The sequence below is a fragment of the Natator depressus genome, chromosome 8 (genome assembly GCF_965152275.1).
Source record: "Natator depressus isolate rNatDep1 chromosome 8, rNatDep2.hap1, whole genome shotgun sequence".
NCBI lineage: Eukaryota > Metazoa > Chordata > Testudines > Cheloniidae > Natator > Natator depressus.
The window spans coordinates 73,359,303-73,375,338 of NC_134241.1; the positions used below are offsets into that span (position 1 = coordinate 73,359,303).

The window sequence follows — 16,036 nt, forward strand, 5'->3', positions numbered from 1 at the left end:
CACTGATTTAGATAGTGCTCTGATTTTCAAAGGTGCTGAACACGTGTAACTCACACTGACTTCAATGGGAGCTGCAGGTGCACAGCACCACTGAAAATCAGATCACTTCTATCTAGATGTCTAAATCTGGATTTAGGGGCCTAGCTTTAGGCCCTCAGGTTTGAAAATTTTGAGTATATTGATTTGTGTTCCCTAAGAAAGCACAGAAATTATCATAAGCCATTCACCACTATCATAGAAGTTGACTAGAAGATGCCTAAAATATGGATATACATATTAAATAAATTTTAAAAACTATAAAAATGCTTGCACTTCTTAGGTTTCTAACAAGTAGTTTATTCTAATCCTTTTAAATAGAAATATAGCACTATAGAATAAGGTGTTAAGTGATTTAAAAATCACTAGAACATGAGCAAAGCAATTCAATATGTTTTACAATACTAACAAATCAGGTTTTCTACAAATAAGATATGCACATAGTACTAATCTTAGTATCTTTTCTTTTTAATTCTAATAAATGCAGAAGGGAGCTGTTTGATAATGGATTTGTTGATGTTCAGAAAAAATAGTGGTCATACATTTCTACCAGGATCAACTCTGGAAATAGAATATATGGCCAAGATTACTGACAATAACTGACGTGGGTGAAACAGTTTACTTTCAAAGCACTGGAAACTTGAAGTTCAAAATAAAAGTTAATCAACATTAATACTTCAATTAAGCTCACTAACCAAACATTTTGAATATCTTTTTGTAATCAGTTATATTGCAAAGCTATTTTTCAAAACAATATGTCAGCAGTGACTAGAACCAGTGATCCAGATGCACACAATAGCATACATATATTCATTGTGAAGGGTTTCCCAAATCAAAGCTTTTTCTGCTTCTCCACCTTAGCAGTTTAATGAAGTTAAGACTTGCACTGAAGATTTTATCATGCTGAAAAACCATTTTGTAGAAGGTATCAATAGGTAGATCTCCATTTGGATCTGCGTATTTCAAGGTTGTCATTGGTGTGTACAGGGTGTTGGTCTGATGGCGAAAAGGTGGATTTTCTGCAAGAATTATCTTTACTGTATGCTGTTAGAATGAGAAATGGGATCTTTAGAGAACATCATTCATCCAAACAGATGTACAAGAATCAACTAACAGAATGACTGAGCAAAGTACCAAAGGTAGCTTTGTAAAATCCTTTAGGAAATTTGACCACATTTTAATCAGGCAGTTAATCCATTAAGACTTTCTTAGGATAATTTAGAAACCTCAAAAAACATGTTTCTCTTTAAGACTAATCAGCATAATTTTATTTTCCAACTTTATTAGAAAATATAGTGGAAGTTTATATTAAACAAAAGTAATATATTTACTATTTAGAACATTTGAATTTGAGATCAGTGGTGGAATGTGTGATTACAAAGCCAGAAATCTGTTTTTTACTCCCACAGGGATTTTTCTCTAAAACTTGCTGTTTGCATCAATAAGACAAGGTAGGTAAAATGGTATCTTTTATTAAACCAACTTCTGCTGGTGGAAGATACAAGCTTTGGAGCTATACAGACATGTATCAGTGACATTTTCAGAGCATCTTTAATACTAATACTGCATCTAGTGCCAGCATCAGTCCTATTTCTGAGTACAATCATTTCCTGCTCTTGGAAGTATTGGGCAAGCAGGATGGAGGTGATCAGTATGTTTGCTTGACCCTTTTATCCTTTAAAAAGCATCATAGTGATTAAATTCTGGACCAGATGTCTCCTGTTTGGTATTATGAAAGACTTAAGCTTCATTGGGGGTCCAAGGGCTGCATTTTGGTTTTTCGTTTTTATTTGAAATGTGTATTGAGGGAACTTCAGCACAGAGTGGTTTCTTAACTAAAGCTAAAAACTACCATATAAACTACCAAAAAAGGCTCTAATACTAATTCCCAATTTGGTGCAAAACAATATTAAAAAAAAATACAATATAAAAATTGCTAGCTGGCTCCAAATCTACTGCAGCACTGAACTTGGAAAGGAATAAAGGTAGGAGACCCATTTCTTTGATAGCCTTGTATAGGGTTCTGTATGTAAGGGGTTTGTGGCTCCAAGGATCACTGCTGGTTAGCAGTTCTGTGCTCATGCCCAAAGGGTTGTGTGTCTGTATTCTTTAAACCTGTACGTAGTGCTGTATGATATGCAATGCATGCTGAACAAATGACAAGTTCCTGTCTAAGACCTTAAGAGTCTTAAAACAAAAGAAAAGTAGAGTAAGCAAGTGGTGACTAAAGCAGGAGCACTTCATGGAGCAGATTTTCAGGATATTTTGAGGGTCAAGGAGAACCTTGTCAAACATCAGTTGAGAACATATGGAGGTGGTAAGAAAGAGGACATGAAATTACATGTAGGCAAAGGAGAGAAAGGAGGTGGTCAGATAAGCATGGGTGAAGCAAAGAAAGTGCAGGGTGAGATTCAGGGTGCATCTTCACTGCAGGGTTAACTTGGGCTCTCGCTTGGGTTTTGCCCCTCTCCCGTCTCTCTCTCTCTCACACACACATGCACCCCTCTGACCCAAGTTTGGTTGTGCTTTGCACCCAAGCTACCTGGCTCATCTGGCGCTATACACTAAAGCCGGAGTGGTATGTTCACTCAGGCTGGTAAGCTGCCCACTTTGCAGTGAGGATACACACTGAACCCCTCAAGTGCTGATAAATGTCCAAAAAGAAAAGATGTACTTGTGGCACCTTAGAGACTAACCAATTTATTTGAGCATAAGCTTTCGTGAGCTACAGCTCACTTCATCGGATGCATTCAGTGGAAAATACAGTGGGGAGATTTATATACATAGAGAACATGAAAGAATAAATCTCCCCACTGTATTTTCCACTGAGTGCATCCGATGAAGTGAGCTGTAGCTCACGAAAGCTTATGCTCAGATAAATTGGTTAGTCTCTAAGGTGCTACAAGTACTCCTTTTCTTTTTGCGAATACAGACTAACACGGCTGCTATTCTGAAACCTGATAAATGTCCAGTGCTTTCTCACAATTCCCCGTGTGCCCAAAAGGACAGACAAGTTTTCCCACAATTCACTCAGAGAGAATCAGACTGGCTTAGTGTACTGCAGTGCTAAGAACCATGGGATATAATCCCAGAAGTTTTAGCATCTCAAACAGGTGAGTATAACTAACTCAACACAAGCGTGGCTTTGCAGCGTGGCCACTCACACCCAAGCTAGGCAGACTTGCATGTTGATCCACTGGGTAAATTCTGCAGTGAAGACATATTATGCAGGTTGAAGTTAGGGCAGGAGTCTGATTCTGATTTAGAAGCTCTTCCTTAGAAGAACTCAGCCTAAAGGAAGGGTCTCTGCTGATTTGTTGTTTGTTCAAACTACAAGCGTTTGACAGAGATATATTTTCAACTTGGCATGCAAAGAGTGAGTTATCTCAATTTCAGTTGGAGTAACACACACATCCTTATACGTCAAGATCAGAATGTAGCTGTAAAGTTCTAGCTGCACTCATTTATCTGGAAGAATTAATTGCATGCATCTAAGTTTTCCAACTGTATATTGCTGTAAAAGCTACTAAAGTGCTTCATCATTCAGAAAGTGATTAACTGTGGAATTATTAAAAATAAAATACTAAATACAGAACAAGACTGAATGCACAGATATGGTATCAAATGTGTGAATCAGGATGTTTCATATTTACCAGTTTACAAACAACATGAGATTCAGGAGCCTGACACTATTTAAATCAAATTCAAATTAAAAAAATATATTGTATGGGATTTTCAAAAGTGCTCACTGTTGGCCTAACTTTGCTCCCATTGAAGTCAGCGGTAAAGCTCTCATTAACTTCAGTGCGAGCAGTGTTATGCCAATGCTGAGGGTGTTAAGAATCACACCCTATAGATCTAAGGTAAGACACGAACAAAATCACTGGGACTCTGTGTAAGTTTCCCAGTCCTGCACAGGCAGATCCTTATGCCAGGGCAGAGTCTTATTAAAGTGAATATGGCTGTGTAAATGCATACAAATCTGTGTGCACAAAACCAGTTGCAGGATCAGGGCCTTACCTAGTATTTCATATATTGGAGGTGGACTGTGTGTCTGACCTTCACTAATGCTGCTCGTAAACATTTAGAATCCATTTCTGCTCTTAGATTCCAAGGTGCCCTTAATCACGCACTGTCATTTTTAACTTACGGTTGATCTGAAGACTGCAAACTTTCCTGTATTTCAACCTCTCCACAGTGATTCAGGCCCTTGTAACCTCAAGCATTCATTTACCCTAGAGTTCTACCTTGGCCTATTTTTGAAGAGCATGTCAGCTGGCACAATGCAACAGCTTAAATTTGAGAGGTGAGTCTGTAAGACTGATGTTCCATACTCTACGTTGTCTACCTACTTGCTTCTAGAAGCAGTTCATGGTGTTGGTTGTGTTCTATAAAGTCTCAAATATCAGAGATTGCCTCCAGCTATGTTCTGCTGTTGGTTCCTGGGATAGTCTGCTGGATTTCACATGGGTGTAGGGGTTTGCACTAGTGGAATCTGAGCAAGAGAGGGGCCATAAACAATGGTAGTAACCCATCTAGATTTCTGGTGGCCGTGCACACTAGTGTCATTCTGACTTCACTGGGTGATTAGATCCCATTGCAACTATCCACTCAATGGTATTACAGATTAAGATTCACAGTTGCCTTTTAAAACTGGGAGAACATGATCTTTCTAAATTCTAGATCCAGTAAATGCTTGAGGTTGTGCTTAATGAAGTCTAGTGGGTCAACAACTAAACAGAGCATTCTAAGACTGCACAAAATAGTTTGACTAATTACCTCTGCTATGTCCTCTGCACTCTGTCCCAGGCTTTGGAAAATCTGTTTGTAATTTTTAAGGTAAATATTAGTAAACATGTCAGCAGTTTCTTCATCAGCAGCCGAAAGATCCATTTTCATTCCATCTTCATACACCTTTTTTTCAAATTCTGTGATCACTGGGCCTGGCTCAATCAGACTTAGCCTGTTACAAGAACAATAACATATTCGTGATTTGTCCTTCTATATGGGAAATGTGTAAAGCTATCCTTTATATAGGTAGTGAGTGGCTGCAAATAAATGAGCACTAGTTAACATTTTTTAAACAGTAAATTCTTTAAGGGGGAGATCCATACCACAGCTCTTGCCCTGAGTATCTCAGACAGGCACTGGGGGTTTCCATGGGAGAAAGTGGGAGAAGAACACTGGCTGCACTGCTGGGGAGCAATGGAACTATCAGTCTAGGGCAGAAGTGGGAGCAGGAGACAAAGCCTCAGCTGCTGGCTCACAGCTGTGGATCTCTGTAACAAGACTTAAAAATGATCATAAACCTCACTGTCTTTTGGACAAAGTGCTAAATGGATCTCTTTGCCATCTCTCCTACATAGTAGTAATAGAAGTATTTAAAAGAGAGAGAGAGAGTTCACCCAAAGATTCTCTTTGGTTACCTCTTGGGTGTGTATAATTCTGGAAGGCACTCTTATTCTGTGGTACCCACAAAGTACAGTACAAATGCTTAGGCAGAAAGTCCAGCTGCCCAGACTTTTGCTGCTGTTGGGCTCGCTGGACCTATGGAGGAGGAGCAGGATTTGCCCAGAAGTGCATAATAGTAAAGCTAAGAAATACTTAAGGTCCCTGCACCAGTTCCTTCTCCAGCTCCATTCTCAAGTTTTAAGTATGAAAAGTCCTTCCTGTTTACAACCGTAGTTATCTATTGAACAAGGTTTTTATACAAAAGATTTTTGGCCAGTTCTGTGGCTGGGTTAGACTGTTAACGAACATCTGTACTTTGCCCCTTATTCCTAAGGGCTATACCAGGCTATTGATTTTTAAGCAGAACTTCCAAATTAAAACTTCTGCACAGTGCTGCCCTTGCTTACATTATCGCTGGTCACTAGCCAGTTCCACATTTCTCCATGCAACCTTTTTCTTCTTCCATGCTGCCTCCTATGCCTTTAATGTCCTCTAACCCTATATGCCACAAAGATTTCTTGTCTCCTTTAAACCCCTTCTCAGAGCCCACCTATTTACACATACAGTAATTCTCTACTAAATTCTCATTAGAAACTAATACATTTTAAGTAATGATATAAAAAAAGTTATGAACTACCATGTAAACTACCTCACAATCTTATTTTGTGCATCCCTTTTGCTCATGCTCTGTTCACTTAGACTGTAGGCATCTCCTCTTTCTGTCTTGCTTTGATTGATTTCTGTTGTAAACTCTTTGAGGCAAGGCCCCATTTTTATTCACAATTGAAAGTGCTACATACCACTATGTTATATAAACGTCTCCAATAATCATTATAATGAAATTCATTTTTGATCATTTTCACTAATGAATCTGGGTACTACAGATTAGAGAAAACATTCTCTTTGAGGCACACATATTACATGACCACATCCCCATAGTACGGTAGATGAGAGTCCAGGTTTCCAGGGATGTATATGAAAGCTATACATATTTTTTCAAAGCTAAACTTACTCCTAATCTGAATGCTGTAGGTCATGTTTATTTTGTCATTTAAATGTTTGCAGTACTTTGGTAGGGAGGGCAAGGGAACTTCTATAAGGAGGTTTCAATGGCTTCTTGTGAATGTGTAGCTTCAATTCAAGAGGAAAAATTCTTCATCCTCTTTCTCCGGGACAGCAGCCTGCTATATAAGGGTTGTATGACTCCTACAAGCTCAAGATATATTTTAAAGCACAGTCTGATATGTACCTCACACCTTTGGGTCAACACTTACTGAAGTTTAAACTTGAGTGCTTGTATGGCTAAACTTTCACAGAATCCTTCCACAGCAAATTTAGATGCAGCATAAACATCATTGAACAAAATACCTGAAGGCAAAAACAAAATAGTTACAGATCATGTTAAGATCATTTTAAGTTTTTGAGGGGCTTATATTTCTTAAAATAATTTATAAGCTGTTTGTGGTTATGAGAGCATGAAAAAAAATCCTCATGATTTATGTTGCGCTAATTCAAGTTATGAAGATGTTAAAACCACTCCTATTAAATGCACTGGGATGACCAAACCTTTTTTTGTTTTTTGTTTTTTTTGCATACCTGCTGAGCAGCGATTGTCTCCTTTGCACCTTGACAATTATGATCCCTAGGTGCCATTGGCAACTGGCACAGGTTAGAGCAGCCTTCAAGCTGTTCCTTGGCCAAAGCAGAGGATCTAGTGCATGGTATTTATGCTAGATATTTTGTGGTCTAATACAGCGATCTACATGTGTAATACAATCTGCAGCATTTGGCATGGTAGCTGTGTTGCAATGCAAGCAAGGGATCTAAGATTTAAAAGGTTTGGATTTTTCACTTCTTGGTGACTCGGAGAAGCCAATATACAACCCTCTAAGATGGGTGGTGAGCATCATGTTGCTCATTAGCAACTCTTAGTAGCCAAGGCCTTGACCCTATAACTGCCCACTCACATGAATAATCCATATGTGAGAGGCCTATTAAAGTTATTGAGACGATGCATACAAGTAAGTTTATGCAGGGTGGAGCACCAAATTAAGAGCAACATTATCTGGCTCTAAAGTGAGGTCCATTTGATGTTTCCCCCTTGGGGGTTAGTGGCAACACCTGGGTGTCTAGTAAGAGGGAAAGCCTTACAGAAAGGAAATACTGATTTGATAGTGTGGGATATGGAGGACTCCAGTGGAAGTGGGAAAGGACTTACTGATCAAACAATCAGAATATTTCAGTGTAGAACTGTTGATTCCATCTTTTGTGTTCTGTTTTTTTTTTTGGGGGGGGGGGGGGGCAGAGAGAGAGAGCAGTGTTGGAAGACCAACTTTGTATATACTGCTTGGAATATTTTCCTGTGTCAAATATGTGAATTACTAACAGACTGCATATGTACAAAATCTTTTTAAGGCAGAGCTTTTTTTAAAGCTAGTTTCACAAAATACCTGTGCATAAAAAAAGTGTATTAAAATGTGTTGGTCTTTCCTGCATAGTCCCTTCAAGCAAGACACAGAGACAAGTTTCCACATGAAATCACTTTGTGAAAAGAGCAAAGTGCTACTTTCCAGAAAACTCAAACACCGTTATTATGGTCCTAAATCTGCCAGCTTTACTAACGAGCAGTAGTACTTTACTCTGCAAGTAGTCCCATTAAAATTAAATGAGAGTACTGACATATTACTCAGTGTGAGTAAGAATGTAGAACTGAAGCCCATGTTTGTAAATTGGAAACAATAACTTCATATACTAGATCACATACATTTTTCAGTTCAGAAAAATGTGAGTTTTAAATTACAAATAATTAGTACATAATAATACTTTGCCTTGTATTCCCATTACACTACTTATTATAACTATATGTCCACTCTTTCTCTTCTTCATATCAGGTAAAATCTCCTTCAAAAGGCGAACCAATCCGAAGAAGTTTGTATCCATCACAGTTCTCATCTCATCTATGGTCTGGCATTCAATAGGTCCAATGAGCCCCATTCCAGCATTGCTAACTGTACAGATGCAAAACACAATAGTGAGTAGTAACGGCAATAAATATTAACTTAGCACTTTCACTGGAAAACACATGGTGGTTTAAATGAGTGACTGGAATAAGGGATTAAAACACACAAGAGCAATTAGTTATTCAGCTTCTCACTGAAACCTTGAGATTACATTTGACATGGAATGTCTTTGCTTTTACTCAAATACATTTTAAAATATCTGCTATTCTGAAGTTTTTCTTGTTTATTTCTGATTTATGCCTTACTTTTTTTCTTTAAATCAGGAAAAGGTAAGGGAAAAAATGAGCAAAAACTTCCCTATAATATTTGCTTATAATTCAGTATTGAGAATTAGGGGCCCAATCAAGTCAAATGGCGTCTCAGTTTACTTCACTGGGTATTGGATCAGGCCTTAGTATGTTTGTTTGATATTTTTGGTCTACTTTGTGTTTAGCGCCTCATAATGTCAGGTTTTTTTTTTTTTTTTTTTAAATGAACTGGCATTGGTTGAGAACTTTGTCACTATGTGGTGGTCAAGAGAAGATTCCATTTGAGTGCTTGTGGTTTCAAAAATCCAGAATGGTCATGCCATAATATGAACACTTGATAGTAAGAAGTGGAATGTCAAATTGGAGCATAGTGCAATTTGCAGAAAATCATGCTAATTTGCACCTTGCTGTTCTGGTGCTCCCCTATCATCTCCCCCCAAAAGGCAGGCTCTTCTTCCTCTTAGCCAAGATTTAAAAGCTGAGGGTGTAGTTAGTTGCCATATTATGTTATAATTTATTTTTACAAAATATATTACAGAAAATTTACTAGTAAAGTATCAAATAAAATGGAACTATAACTGTTATTAGAAATTAACCATGTGCATTTGATGATGCATTAGTCTTTTAATTATTTATTCACTTACTTGCTAATTCACAAAGGATCACCCTATTGTTAGAGCAAATAAATAGGGGTCTACTGTGTTCAGAGGGTAGAGGTGGTCTTAGGTCTCAAGTGCAGGATGGAGAATCAGGAGATCCAAGTTCTGTTCTCAACCTTGCCACAGACCTACTGGGTGATTTTGTAGAAGTCATTTGATCTCTTTGTGCCTGAATTCAATTAATTAGTATTTGTAAAATGGCTTGAGAACCTTGAATGGAAGACTTTATAGAAGTGTACAGTATTATTGGTTTTATTCATATATTTATACTTAAATCCATAAACATTTTTAGAAAGAATAGTATGTTACTGAAACATCTCTGAAATATTTAAAAGGACCCTTAAATTAAATCTTGTATCCTGACTTCTTGTCCATCTTTCATTTGTGTTCATTACTTGCCTAATATATCAATCCTTCTGTCAGGGATGCTACTGACGCAAGTTTTAATAGACTCTTCATTGCAGACATCCAGTTGTTTAATTTCCAGGGTTTTACCCAAGGTTCTGCCTGCAGCTTCTGCAAGTTTCTCCTTCCTGGTCAGATTCCTCATGGTAGCATACACTGTAAAGTATCATAAATAAGTAATCAGAAATGTAACTACAGAGAAAGCTTTTCCTTTGAGAATGACAGGAGACACAAGTTACAGTGCATACAACCTTTAAGTCCGTATTTTAGTGCTTAGATATCTTGGTGATAGGGCCTTGATAACAACCTAAAACAGAATGTATTTTAAATTTTTATATAGTGCTTCTAACATTGCGAAATCAGATTTTGGGAAGGAGCGAATGGAGAAATAAACCACTTATACAGCCACGTTCATAGCTATGTGTTTTTATTTCTGTATCAATTAGGGAAGATACGGTAGAAAAACTAAGCCCAAGATTTTCAATAACGGGTGCCAAAGTTAGGAGCCTAAGTCCACATTTAGGCACCTAAATAATGAGTTAGAAGCCTATCTTTAGGCACTCATTTTTGAAAATCACAGCCAGTGTATTTAGAAAAGCAGCCAGGATTTTACATGGGAGTGAAACAAATGATTCCTCAGACTGAAAAATTGTTGGGTTTTGCAAAATATTTATCATCGTATAGATCAGCTTTAATATTACTGTGACTTAATTACTCTAACTTCCATAAATCCATACAGTTGTTCCCTGGTGAATAAGACACTTACTGAGAGTAAACCTGATCTGAATTGCTAAATTTATTTAGTCAGCTACATACAATTGCAGCAAATATTTCTGTTTTGTAAGGCAGACAGTGGAACCAAGTTTTCCCTCTCCTCCCTCAGGGGAGTAAATGCAAGGAAGAAATACTGAATCCTGCCTCTCAGAAACAAATTGCTAATTTAATTAAGGGCTCCCAGACACAATGTTTCTCCTCCTAAAATTAGGAATTGCATTTACACCAACAAAACTTTGCTAAGTGCCAAGTAAAGCTATCTGCAGCTGTGTGAAGGACTAACCTGTAAAAAGGTACGTTTATTTAGTGTGCTGCAAATGCATTTTTGTTTTTTTTTTAATTTAAAAAGTTTCCATTTTTATACCACTGCTACATTTATCATCTGTTAATTCAGATAAACATTTCATTTCAGTACAGTTACAGAACTGCCATCTGTTTGCAGAAATTAGTACATTTGATTGCATTGTATCTTCCTGTCAGGAAAGGGAAAATTAATAAGAGTGGTGGAGAAGGGAAGCTAAACAGAATTCAGGTACAGACTGGTGAAAATCTATCCATAAGACGGTGAGACACTCAGCACTTAGTACAGTCCACTCTGTCACATCACAAAATGAAAGTGACTAACAACACGGAAGATGCAGTACTGTGTGATATTAATTTCAGAAATATCATTACCTTTAAATCTTTTCTGTTCATCTCTGGCCATTTTTACAGCCAAGGCCAGTCCGATTCCTGAGGAGCAACCTGTGATGAGTACAGTTTTCTGAGCCATTATTTTCAGCTGGATGGCAGCAGATATAGTGGGAAGTCTTGCTACTCTGATGAACAATCACCTAAATGTTATGGCTACAGCTGAGTATTACTGACCCTTTATGCTTTATTTACAGCTTCACTGAGCCAACAAAACTGAAAATGCACACCTGGACATTGTATGATTAGGGGGATAATCTCCAACTGGACACTAATAAATAGGAGCAGATGCTTCTGTATGTATACATAATCTGGATCAGAGGCTGCTGTACGTACAGGCAAACTAGGCAGCTGCCAAGGGCAGTAGATTTGGTGTGGCCACTCCTCTGTCAGGATGCAGGGGCGACTGGACCAAATTTGAGTGGCACGGAAGATAGCACACTGACATTTACCTAGGGTGGAAGATTGTCTTGAACCGCCTCTGATGGGGATCATCAATGTACAGTGCATTCAACACAATTACAACATCCATTTTAAAATCTTGCAAAACATTTCTGCCAAAAAGTTTTAAATAGTTGAATAATTAGGCCATGCATATCGGGGGAGGGAGGTGGAGTCACCATCTCCTCCTGTCATACTCCGCTGCCTCTATCACAGCCCCCATTGGGGAGTACCCACAAGTCATGCACAAGAGCGTGATGACTAGTGATCTATGCAGTCACAGATAAACTATCCACCCCTACTTTACCCTCCACATTGGGGTACAAAGGGTGCACATGGAGCATAGCTCCCTGCTGTTCAGGCCTAGCTTCCTCCCTGTTCATTTGTGTAACAGGACAACACTTATCCAAATTATAGTCCAATCTCTCCACAGCCACAGTGGTGGGGTCAGATTTTGTCCCTCAAAGAGGCACACAAGGATTTAACCACACAATGCCAATTGATGATATATTATTGAATGTTTGCAACTAAAAGTCCTAATAGAACATCTGGAAGAAGTGAAATGGAAAAAGGAGTGTGGCTTTGAAGAGAGAGACAGAAAGATGACTGAACGCTCTTCAGAGTTTTCCCAATGTTCCACTTGCCTCTGCTCCAATCCAAAACATTTTATGGTTTTTCCCTATTTTTGCAGCTTTCCCTTGTTATTTGCAGTTTGCCTCCTTTCCCCGTTAGAGTTTCCAATGCTTTTACCTTTCCTTTTTAGTAAATTTTTATATTACTATTCATTTATAACAAAACATGATAGTCATATGGAGAAAAGCTTAATTTACATGTATAGCCACATATTTAAGTCTTTCACTAAAATATAAAGGTTACTCACCTGTAACCAGAGTTGTTTGAGATGGACTCTGCCTATTTATGCTCATGGGATGTGCCAACTGCATGCAGTTTAGACAGTGGAATTTAAGCAATGATTGTTGGAACACTCCTCTGCCCTCCTTCTTACTCCTGTCAATGTTTGCAAACATCCTGAGGGCAGTTATAAGAAGGGGCATAGAGCTCCAACCACCTCAGTTCCTTCCACCACTGAGTCAGGTTCCATTTAGAAATTAGGACTCCAAGGAAGAGGGTAAGGTGGGCAGGGAATGTGAATACGCATAGCAAATCTCACAGTTCCAGGTAAGTAACCTTCATTTCTTCCTCTAGTGAGCGACTTCTGCATATTCCCACTCATGGAATAGTTTAAAAAATCGTAATCTCATAAGGAAGGATATGGAGTCCTAATTAAACAGAGACTGCAGAACTGCCCTGCCAAATCTAGCATTTTATTTGGATACCAAGTCTAGAGAAAGTATGAACAGAACCCGAGGTTGCTGCCTTACATATAGTAATAGCCATGTTTTACAAACTAGTCAGGGATTGAGGAATTTAAAATGGAAAAGTTCATAAAATTGAACATCTCAAAGTTACAGTAAATGTGGTGCATAAGTTGCAGTATAGTGCATTGCATCACTTTGTCTTTCAAATCACAGCGAAGCAATTTCCAATACACTGAAGGCATTGGAATGTGAAGCAATGTTGACTTGTTCTTCATCAACATCACTTTCATATGATTTTTTATCCCTGCTTTGAAAAATAGTTTGTCACTGGTCTTTTGTAAGACTGGCATTTGTAAAATTAAATCTGTAAGGTATTTCAATGAGTGGGGCATAGATGCTGCTTTGGTTGTAGTGGAATGGGCTCTAATCCCTTAAGGGAGAGAGACTGGTGCTAAATTATAAAACTTGTGGCTATATAATTAAACCCATTTAGAAATTATTTGGCCCTTTTTCCTGCCTAAATAAGGGAGAGTACACTAAGATTCTTTAAAATACCAAAACTATCTAAAACCTATTGAAGTGTTGGTCTGAAAGGCACTGAAGAGAAGGTTGATGGATTGAGCATTTTCTGAACTGTCAGCTGGATGTGATAGAATGGAACGGAGGGAGCTCAGCTGGAGTGCCCTACTCCCTTTTTATAACATAGCTCTCAAAACATTCACAAATGGTGAGGAGAGGGGCACATTAGATATTTTAACTGCTAGTTCCACAGTCTAAAAACCACACCTGGCCAGCACATCTCATGAGTGGAAATATGTAGAGGCCACTCAAAGTGCTATTAAGTGAATTGAGGCAGTGAATAAACAGCAATTAAGCAAATAAAGACACCATTTCAGAGGGCATTGTAAGAAAGGGAATTCATAATGCACCAGGTCTAACACAAGTAATTGTTGGGTATTTGATTAGGAGAGTGATAGTTCCCCAACAGCAGCCGAATCGGGCGGGGGGGGGAAGTAACTCCCTGGTTGATTTCCCTCTGTCCTCATCAGTGAAAGAAGAGAAGAGCCACACCCAGAAGAAGTGAAAATAAAGAGATATCCTAAGGCGGTTACAAGACAAGTGCTGTAGCAGAACAGTTCTAACGGTCACTCAGATGCAAAAGCCCTTTGCGTTTTGCTTCCTGAACAGGCTGAAGGAACTCGCATGCCTTGAGATCTTACTATCAAAAACAAAAAAACTTACACACAAACAGGTTTGGCTGAAAAGGTTGGATTAGATCTGAATTCCTCCAAAATTTGGGGGCATTTAGAGCTGGGAATTTGGTATGGGTCCACCCTTAATGTTATAATATGTCAATATACATGGTTAACAAATAGATAAATTACAAGTCAGTAAGAAATGTTTGAGTGGGTCTCTTGCAACTTTAGAGCTACATAAAATGCTACTAACAGTTACACTTCTAAATAGCATTCAGGATGACAATGCTGTCCAGTATACACAGAACAAGAATATTTTCCAAGAATCAATAATCCCATATTATCTAATAGAGTTTGGAAAAGTGCACTCAATGTTCCAGTATTGTTAATAACCATTTTATATAGGCATATAAAGAAATGACTTGTTTAGATCCCTACTAAAGGGAAATTATGGTTTGGCACAAAGGCTTTCCCTACTTTCCAAACTAATAAAAATACATTTGCTAATGTAACAAACAGAATAACTAGCTTTTCAAATAAGGCACAATATAATATGACATCTAAAATTAATGAGCTAAATGTAATTATAATTTAACCTTGGCTATCAGGTTTGATCCTGATTTCACTAGGGAAAGCAAATGGCCAGATAAAAAATTTCAGCTCACACTGTATTTAGCTGATTGAGCTATTAGACAAAAAGCTTCTGCTGTTCATGCACATTTATATTTAGCACCTGTAAGAGGGGCAACCTAGGCTTTATACAACCTATGATGATGAAATTCCAATGATGTGGTAATGCAATTCTAATTAAGGGCTTGTTAAGCTTTCCATTTGAAATCCTGGTTTGAGAGGTCTAACGTTTAAAGTTCTATTGTTTTAAAAGATCTGTCTGAAACTTGGCACACACCTTATTAGCCTAGAGGCATATTGGTTTGTTTAGAGAAAAAAATGGTTTAAATCTTCTGAATTGTTTTTCTGTTATTACACTGGCCAAGACAGTTCTAATAGATTTTATTGTTGTTATTCTGTAGGGAAACAAATGGCTTGATTAAAAAAAAAATGTAAAATGTGGTTAATTTCCAAAAGTAAACTAAGTCCTTCTGTTACAGTGGATAAATCTTTCCAAACAGCCAAAACCAGTTATACATTATTTGGAGCCGTAAGAACATGTACCTGGTGTATTTAGGCCTTCTCTATATGAGCAAAATCTGTACCTGTATTTCAGGAGCTGCCAGCAATGGTGTAGTTGCACCAGTGGAGCAGGTTTTCCTGACACTGGTAAAAATGCCTAAGCTCTGTGTCTGTAGAGCAATTTCATTTGCACAGCTGCTGAAATACAAGTGCTAGTTTTACTGGTTGAGATGCACCCTTAATGATTTCTAAATATGCACATTTGGGCCTTAAATTCTTAACTGCATTGTATTATTATTTTCTGTTCTTCTGAAACCCTTTCATTGCTAATAGCTTTGCTGATGTGTTTTTCACGCAAGTACGTTTTTAGCATGGCTCATTCCGAGTGATTTAATACTATAAAGCTTTGGAATCTCAACTGTGTAGATTCAGGATTGCATAGGGGATTCAGACTTCATGCCCTTAAGTCCACCTAGTTCCTGGATTTGTTGTATATGATCCCTATACATCTGTTTGTTTGTTTAACTTTAGAGACTGGGGGCGTAGAGGAGACATTTTTAAGGGCTAAATTGAGTGAGATTTTTGTGAAGTTAAAAACCAAATGACATAACTTCATGTATTAATTTACAATTTAAAATAAGACAACTTAAATGCACAATTCTGCTT

The 16,036-nt window shown here is 37.9% G+C and overlaps 1 protein-coding gene across 1 annotated transcript; it reads right to left on the bottom strand.

The window, feature by feature from the left end:
• Positions 1–846: 846 nt before the first annotated feature.
• Positions 847–11,526, bottom strand: LOC141992358 (retinol dehydrogenase 8-like). The gene is made up of 6 exons (XM_074961317.1): positions 11,269–11,526; positions 9,814–9,975; positions 8,316–8,495; positions 6,762–6,855; positions 4,816–4,999; positions 847–1,080 (listed from the first exon to the last, which is right to left on the bottom strand). Exons 1-6 carry the CDS (start codon positions 11,363–11,365, stop codon positions 847–849), a joined length of 951 nt encoding a protein of 316 aa, XP_074817418.1. The 5' UTR covers positions 11,366–11,526.
• Between the last annotated feature and the right edge of the window lie 4,510 nt (positions 11,527–16,036).

What these genes read in the sequence shown, in the direction of transcription:
- LOC141992358 (XM_074961317.1), bottom strand. Translation starts at nt 11,365, where the DNA reads ATGGCTCAGAAAACTGTACTCATCACAGGTTGCTCCTCAGGAATCGGA. An exon ending in TAGTGTAATGGGAATACAAG is followed by an intron (nt 6,856 to 8,315) that starts GCAAAGTATTAT and finishes TTTTGCCTTCAG; the next exon opens with GTATTTTGTTCAATGATGTT. An exon ending in GTGCAGAGGACATAGCAGAG is followed by an intron (nt 1,081 to 4,815) that starts GTAATTAGTCAA and finishes TCATTCTAACAG; the next exon opens with CATACAGTAAAGATAATTCT.